Source organism: Sapajus apella, unplaced genomic scaffold (assembly GCF_009761245.1).
Source record: "Sapajus apella isolate SASKATOON/1434 unplaced genomic scaffold, GSC_monkey_1.0 scaffold79, whole genome shotgun sequence".
NCBI lineage: Eukaryota > Metazoa > Chordata > Mammalia > Primates > Cebidae > Sapajus > Sapajus apella.
In genome coordinates, this window is record NW_022437019.1 from 6,458,018 (window position 1) to 6,466,971 (window position 8,954).

General features: G+C 39.4%; 1 protein-coding gene across 2 annotated transcripts; it reads left to right on the plus strand.

The window, feature by feature from the left end:
- The first annotated feature begins 6,091 nt into the window (after positions 1–6,091).
- Positions 6,092–7,809, plus strand: LOC116533088 (poly(rC)-binding protein 2-like). Of its 2 annotated transcripts, XM_032252706.1 has the most exons (2): positions 6,092–7,111; positions 7,154–7,809. In XM_032252706.1, the coding sequence occupies exons 1-2, from the start codon at positions 6,355–6,357 to the stop codon at positions 7,411–7,413; spliced, it is 1,017 nt and encodes a 338-aa protein (XP_032108597.1). In that variant the 5' UTR covers positions 6,092–6,354; the 3' UTR covers positions 7,414–7,809. The 2 variants fall into 2 exon arrangements, with proteins under 2 accessions (XP_032108597.1, XP_032108596.1); XM_032252705.1 differs by having other exon boundaries at positions 6,092–7,809.
- Positions 7,810–8,954: the final 1,145 nt, after the last annotated feature.

Here is an 8,954-nt window from a genome sequence, read left to right on the forward strand (position 1 = left end):
CCTGGTGTTTTCCACACCCACCTATTAAGCCTATTGTAAAGTTTCAAATAATTAGCAATCTTTATTTATTTCGCTTTTATTTATTTATTTATTTATTTTGAGTTGGAGTTTCACTCTTGTTTCCCAGGATGGGTGCAATGGCACGATCTTGGCTCACTGCAATCTCCGCCTCCTGGGTTCAAGTGATTCTCCTGCCTCAGCCTCCAGAGTAGCTGGGATTACAGTCATGCACCACCTTTGCCAGAAGAAAAGCAGAGCCCCAACACTCAAGGCAAGTGAAGGGTTACAGTCAAGTGAAGGGACAAGCAGGTAAGTATGCAATCACACCTGGATACATTAAGGGCTGTTGCAGAGGGCAGTCAAACGTGCTTTGTGAGAACAGTAAAAAGATACCTAATCAAGTCTTGGTAAGGTCAGAGGAAGAGCTCCAGAAGGAGGGTTTCTAAACTAAGCCTTGAAAGATCAACATGGTAAAATGCTCAGGAATTGTGGCTGGAAGGGTCCACTAGGCTGAGAAAATAGCATATAGAAACCTATTGTCTCAAGGCAGAGAGAACATATGTAGAATACAAAACACTAAAAGGTGTTCAGTATGACTAGGACTTACAGTGGAAAGTGGGAAATAGTAAGATACTTGGCAGCAAAGTAAGATACTCAAAGAGAGAGAGAGAGAGAGAGAGAGAATCATTATGTGAAGGGCTCATTAAAACATGTTTTGGAGTTTGGAATTTATTTTGAAGGTAATGGGTATCAAAAAAGGGTCTGCAGAGAAGCAGCATAACCCTACTTGCATCTTAGAAAGATCACTTTGAAGATACAAAAGTATCTTCAGTTCATGACAGAAGTCAGGAAAAGAGAATCAATGGTTATCCCTGTGGGTGAAGTGTGATTTCAGACTGAGAAGAGGAGAGACTGGGAAGGGATTCTGAGAACACTGTCCTATAGGGGAATATTTAGAGAAGTGCTTGAGGGATAAAACAAGAGATAAAGAAATCAGTTCGACTTTGTAGAAGCCTGCTGCAATAATCCTGATAAAGGATAAGTATCTTAATTATGATAGCGGTAGTGGGTATAGCTTGGATAGATATTTAGGAAGAAGAAGGCAATGGACTTGGTAATGTGAGAAGTAAAGAACGAGAAGGAGTTAAGGATAATGCCAAGATTTCTGATTTCACAAGCCCAGCGGCTATGTTTTCATTCCGGTGAGGAATTCAGAAGAAAGAGCTCTGCTTTGGAAGAAAGTGACAGATTCAGTTGTGAATGTGTTAAACTGAAAGGAATGTTCCCAAAGAATATTTTAACAGAGACAGATACTTATGAGGGAATTGATATTCAACATAGACAGAAAATACAGATTTGGGATTTGCTAAAAAGAGGTGGTCACAGAAGCTTTTGGAGTACTGGAGACTGCCCAAGATAGAAGAAATAAGGGATAAAGATGGAGCTTGAATTTATCAATTTCAATTTTAGCATTTATGGAACTGGCAAACATGGGCACATATTAAAAGTCCTGGCAGGAGCAGGCAGAGAGGTAAGAAGAAAACTAAAAGAAAGTATTATTACATGAACCAAGGAAGGAGTAATGGGAAGAGAAAGTATTAAATCCTATCATGGGCTACAGAGATTCAAAAATAATGACTAACAAATTTCACTTTAGACAGACAACTATAGACATATATGACTGACAGTCAAGAGCATATAGAGAATAAAGATCAGAAATCAGTTATGAAACTGATGCACACGTCCAAGCAAGAGATGATAAGATCTGGGCTAGTTCAATAGTAATGGGGTACTGGCAGGAGACAGACGGGGGATATCTATCCATTATCTGTTATAACATTAGACATGTTAGGGGATACAGATAACAAGGCTTCACAATAAGGGGTAAGGGATGAAACAGAGTCATGGAGAAGAGAGATGCTTAATTTGGTCAGGAATTCATTGATTGTGAGAACCATTGAGAGTTCCAAGTAAAGCAATGTATAACTATAATGTATCAATTAAAACAAAAGTATCTTCAGTTCATAACAGAAGTCAGGAAAAGAGAATCACCAGTTATCCCTGTGGGTGAGGAGTGATTGGACAATGAGAAGAGGGGAGGCTGAGAGAGGATTCTGAGAACATTGTCCTATAAGGGAAGAGAAGGAACACCTAGAAGGACAGTCACCACGATAGAAGAAGAGCCTTGAAAACTAAGTGAAACAAGAAAATCTTCAGTCTCAAGCACTACAGAAAGCATCAGTTCCATGAATTAGTTCTCTTGGACTGACTCAGTTCTTATTCCATGAGTGTGATGTTACTAAGAATAAATGCCCCTGTAAATACTCTGGATTTAGAATAACAAATTAATTGATCCTTTATAAAGAAGATGTAGACAAATGTCAATATGGAACAGAAACAAGTTAGTATCTCTGACAGAATTAAGGTTTTGGTTTTGATACAGTTCATTGTCAGTGAATGATTTTTTTTAAATGACACATTGAATATAACATGCAAGTAGCCAATTGATAAACAAAGTGAATAGATGTACTCTGTAAGGCTGTATTAGTCATTTTGCATTTCTATAAAGGAATACCTGAGACTGGGTGATTTATAAAGAAAAGAGGTTTATTTGGCCCACGATTCTGCAGGCTGTACAAGCACAGCACAAACATTTCCTCAGGTTCTGGTGAGGCCTCAGGAAGGTTTTACTTATGACAGAGGTGAAGGGGAGGCAGGTGTGTCACATGGCAAGAGATTGGGCAAAATTGCCAGGTTTTTTAAAACCAGCTCTCACATGAACTAATACAGCAAGAACTCATTCAATGCCACGGAAAGGGCACAAACCATTCAGGAGGGATCCTCCTCCATAACCCTAATGCCCCCAACAGGCCCTACCTTCAACATTGGGGATCACATTTCAACCAGAGATTTGGAGGGGGCAAATATACAAACCATATCAAAAGGTAAGAAAAACATTCTCTTAATAATCTGAAGGGGGCGCAATATGAAATATTACGAGACCAGTCTCTACTTCCCCATAGATTTTGCCTCATCTGTTTGTTGATGCCACTTTATAGTTAGACAAGATGTTGACATCTAGCATCCCATGAGACTATTATGTATGTATGTATGCCCCAAAATGCATATATCAACAATACCATTTAGTCCAGAAAAAAATATTTTAATGATAATCAACAATATATTCCAGCTGAATAAAATTTTAAAATAGATACTCTGGAGGAAGCGAAAATGCTTAAACAACTATGAATGAGAAGGAAGAATTAGATACTGTAAAACATATAAAGAGAGCAGGGAAAAGCTCAGAAACTGGTCCAAACTTACAGGCATTTTAATCCACATTAGCAAAATACATTGGTAGAACCAAACTCTCTTAAATTGCAAAATGATTATATTAATGAATAAATATATTAACCATAATAGAGGCCTATGTTCTTCCATGCACAAGTAGCTTTCCCTCATATGTTTGCTAATTTGAATGTTTTCATATATAATTAAATTGGTAGCTTTAATAAGATAAATGCTACATACTAAATGCTAGGTTGATCACTAAATACAAATTATCTTGATGTACAATGACTGCAATGAGAATTATAAATATCTCAGTGCACTAGATCTAGCCCCTAGAATAACACCAGAGTAACACTACTCCCCTAAACTGGCCCTCCCCACCCCAACTTGCTGGCTGTTTTCATGCTGAAAAACCAAGGAGGGTTTGGTGTTCAGAAAGTCTTCACATTAAGAATTCAGACAGCCTGAAATTACTTGTTGTCCAGATCTAACAGTCTTGCAGCCTATCATAAGCCCACAAATGGAATTTACAGGAAACAGAAACAGTTATAGAAGATTGTATCCTTTTAAACTAACGTTCTGAACCACTGACTAGCTTAGTGGCAAGAAAGTTATATTTTGACTCCAGACCATTGTCAAATGCCTCCTATGGATTCCATAATAAAAACAGAAACTAACCTTAAGAGTAAACTGCAGGGGTTCCTTTTGCCACATTGGGATCTAATAGAGTAGCCATGACTTCATATTTATTAATATCCATATCATCATTTTAATATACTACTTTATCTTTCCAGGAGAATACATAGAGTGCAGCAAAAACCATATTTTACAAGCCAATTTTAAATGCCTTTTAATGATGATTCACGGTGCTCTAATACAGATTTTTCATCAATATGACCATCCTGCAGGCATGCATTAAAGCTGCAAATCATTCCTTGGGTGGTCTTACTGTCAGACTCCAAATGTATGGCAAACATAACTCAGATTTCTGAGTTAAGCATTTCCCTTGGATGCAATGGGTACATCCTGATTTCTGCAAAATGGAAGGAATGCCCATTAGGCCAGAGATAGATTTGAGTGTCCTTGATTGGAAGACATAACTGAGCCTCACTCTACCCAAGAATGAACATGCAGATACTCCAATATGGAGCACCGCCCTCCTGCCCCACAAAATAACCATGAGTTGAACATTTGTCTAGGTTTCTACCATTTGCAAATTGTTTGATTATTTAAGTCTTTTTTTCCCTAGTAAGTGTTAATCAGCATTCCTGCTGCTGGTCCTTAGGGTTGTTACTATGGAACTTATAAAAGAATTTAGAGATGTAGCTGAGATAAAGGGGGATACCTGTGGATGAGTTCTTTCCATTATCATTATCATAAACCCTTACAGGCCAATTCCTGCAAAGTTGTGATAATCTGCTGGAAATAGACATGTATGATACAAAACATGGTGGGAAGGCTTAAATTGTTGAGTATTTAGCATATTTTCACACTGGTATTAAAAATGTTAGAAATAATTTAATCATTGCCTGATTATAGCAATGTTAGGATAATGAAATCCTTGCCTTATTACATATGGACTCATTCAGAGCCTCATTATTTATTTGGCAAGCATTAAGCATCAAATCAATTTAGTCAGATACTTGTAAATGGGAAATTCAAAATGAAAGTGAAAATGAAGATTAAGAGGTAAAATTAAAACTATTTATTTCTAACAGGAATAGAGCGATTTTCCTTGCAAGAGACCCATCCCAAGAGTTTAAACAGGAAGAAGGGCAAATGGCAGAATCCATCCCGAAGAAGAGAACTTAAAATGAAAAACAGTCAGCAAAGTATCCTCTACTTACATTTGCCTGGAACAAATGACATCAGAAGAAGAGGGTGATAACTTTGATTTGTAGTTGTGGAATATATGCTGTGCTTTTATGCAATTGATTATTGTTGGAATGGTTTCCATTTCCAGCTCAATAGAAATGTGAAGAAGGGAAGTACATGCTAATCACTTGGGAATTTGTACTTTCAGTTTACATATGAAGATATACTGACATTAGTGGGATGCAATAAATGTACTGAGTGGTATTTTGGTTTTGGACTTCAAGTAGTGGTCACATAAATGGCTACATATTTTCGCATTGCAATGTGTATGGAAAAACATCCATACTAAGCTGAAGATGGAAATAATGTCATCATAAGCAGCTATTCGGCTGTTGCATGTAAGGACATTTTCTAATGCATTGATCCATAATAATTACTGGATTGGGATGCAGGAAGCTGATCAAGTTCATTGTGTAATGGGGAATAATTCCCAATAAAATCATAAGAAGGCCTTAAGAAGAAAATAACTTTTTTGGGACCTAGAGATAAATAGAGGTAATGCCAGGTCTACTTTAGGGGAGTATTTGGATGTGTTAGCCTGGTTCTTACACACCAGATAGCAATACCTGTGACAGCATAGAGAACCAGAAGCAGATGGGAGAAGAAGTTGGACTTAATTCTAGTCTTTCAGGCTAAGGCAAAAAGATAAACATTTAGACTGAATATTGGAAGCATTCTGTGTTTCTCACTAATCAGAGCAGTAACCACAGGATGCAAAATTCATGATTATTACTGAAAGGGACACTGTTTAGCCTAGGAACAGGAAGAATACGTATTTTGTATTATGAAATTGGAGCAACAACAACAAAAAAAACCAAGACAATGGAAATTAACTATTCTTATTACATCAGGCACTGAGTTAGAAGCTTTCCATATAACATTTCATGTGGCAGACCAGCAGAGGCAGCAGCCGGAGCAGCCGCAGCCTGCGCCCTCTCCCGCCCGCCCCGGGGTCTCTTTCCCCCTTCCTCCTCCTCCACCCCCCCCTCCTCCGCCCGCCCGCGGGGCCCCCCTCGCCTTCCCGCCCGCCCCTATTGTTCCGCCCCCGGCCTCCCGCCCTTCCCCTTCCCGCCCGTTCCCCTTTTCCCCTCAGTCGCCTCGCGCCTGCAGTTTTTGGCTTTTACCCCCCACCAGTGACCAAAGACTTGACTACTCCCCAGAGTCCAGCTCCCCAGAACACTGCTCGACATGGACACCGGTGTGATTGAAGGTGGATTAAATGTCACTCTCACCATCCGGCTACTTATGCATGGAAAGGAAGTTGGCAGTATCATCGGAAAGAAAGGAGAATCAGTTAAGAAGATGCGCGAAGAGAGTGGTGCACGTATCAACATCTCAGAAGGGAATTGTCCTGAGAGAATTATCACTTTGGCTGGACCCACTAATGCCATCTTCAAAGCCTTTGCTATGATCATTGACAAACTGGAAGAGGACATAAGCAGCTCTATGACCAATAGCACAGCTGCCAGTAGACCCCCGGTCACCCTGAGGCTGGTGGTTCCTGCTAGTCAGTGTGGCTCTCTCATTGGAAAAGGTGGTTGCAAGATCAAGGAAATACGAGAGAGTACAGGGGCTCAGGTCCAGGTGGCAGGGGATATGTTACCCAACTCAACTGAGTGGGCCATCACTATTGCTGGCATTCCGCAATCCATCATTGAGTGTGTCAAACAGATCTGCATGGTCATGTTGGAGACTCTCTCCCAGTCCCCCACGAAGGGCGTGACCATCCCGTACCGGCCCAAGCCGTCCAGCTCTCCGGTCATCTTTGCAGGTGGTCAGCACAGGTACAGCACAGGCAGCGACAGTGCGAGCTTTCCCCACACCACCCCGTCCATGTGCCTCAACCCTGACCTGGAGGGACCACCTCTAGAGTTGATCAAGCTGCACCAGTTGGCAATGCAACAGTCTCATTTTCCCATGACGCATGGCAACACCGGATTCAGTGGCAGTGAATCCAGCTCTCCAGGGGTGAAAGGCTATTGGGCAGGTTTGGATGCATCTGCTCAGACTACTTCTCATGAACTCACCATTCCAAACGATTTGATTGGCTGCATAATCGGGCGTCAGGGCGCCAAAATCAATGAGATCCGTCAGATGTCTGGGGCGCAGATCAAAATTGCGAACCCAGTGGAAGGATCTACTGATAGGCAGGTTACCATCACTGGATCTGCTGCCAGCATTAGCCTGGCTCAATATCTAATCAATGTCAGGCTTTCCTCGGAGACGGGTGGCATGGGGAGCAGCTAGAACAATGCAGATTCATCCATAATCCCTTTCTGCTGTTCACCACCACCCATGATCCATCTGTGTAGTTTCTGAACAGTCAGCGATTCCAGGTTTTAAATAGTTTGTAAATTTTCAGTTTCTACACACTTTATCATCCACTCGTGATTTTTTTAATTAAAGCGTTTTAATTCCTTTCTCTGTTCAGCTGTTGATGCTGAGATCCATATTTAGTTTTATAAGCTTCTCCCTGGTTTTTGTTTTTTTTTGTTTTTGTTTTTGTTTTTGTTTTTATTTTTGGCTCATGAATTTTTCTGTTTGTCATGGAAATGTAAGAGTGGAATATTAATACATTTCAGTTTAGTTCTGTAATGTCAGGAATTTTTCAAAAAAATTAAAAGATGGACTGGAAAAAAAAAACATTTCATGTGAAGAAGATTCAAATTTAATAAAGAGAAAACAGATTTGGGCAGATTATGTCACTGCTTCAGGTCATATTGTTGGATATAATTGGCCAGGATTTAAAACCAGCTGTCTGATTCTAAAGCTTAAGCTTTTAAAAAATTGCAATCTTGGTTTACCAAGCATAAACTATCAGGTAAAAACAACTCCCATTCTGGCTTTCTATGGGATTCTGTCAGCCAGCTGGAGAGGCTGATGGAGAAGACCTGAGGTCAAACAGCTTCTGCGAAGTGACCCCAAATTCAATAAGCAGTCATTTAATCTGCTGAAGTGGTGAAAGTGACTTTAGTCTCAGTCAGTAGTGGATCAATTCATCCCCATTGGAATTTATTTTAATGCTTAGATTTTACTAGTCAGCTCACCAGAGAGTCGAGAGCAGGGTTAAAGGAGGAAATCCTTTAAAAAATCTACTTTTTTTCACTTGGGCTTGCTTGAAGTTCTTTTGTAAAAAGAGGCAATATTAATGTAAAGAGAGGGAATTAATATGCCCCTTTGCTCTGGTAATTACTAGGTAATTCTGCTACCTATTGCCAATCACTGAGCTATTCTCAGGCAAAGACCTGTTGATTTTTTAACAAATTCATTATTACTGAGTTGCATTATTTTCTCTATGTTATCAAGTTTTGCTCCGTTTACATCCTGGCAAATAACATAAAGCTGCTAAAGCCTAATCAAACGCCTATGACAGTGAATATTTTAGAAATGCTCTTTGCCTCTTTGTAGACACCAATTCTTATTACTCACAAAAATAATTTGTAATTATTTCATTCTTAGAAAATTTACAGTTCCTTTAAAAAAAATTGAACACTTATATTTCATGAATTCACGATTGCCCATGTGATTAGGATTAAAATCGTTTCGCTACTCTGATAAAGATTTGTTGTCCTTTGTGGTCATTATAACCAAGCCAATTCTAAAAAATTGAAGGATTCTTTGCAAATAAGAGACATCTTATTATTAATGCTACTGAGCTCTTCTAAGCAAAGACAGAAACAATGTTGCAACTATATTGGAGAAGAAAGACTGAATGTAGTATCTCTCCAGATATTATATCAAGAGGAACACATTTGACAAGAAAATATAAAACACAGAGGTTAAAAAGA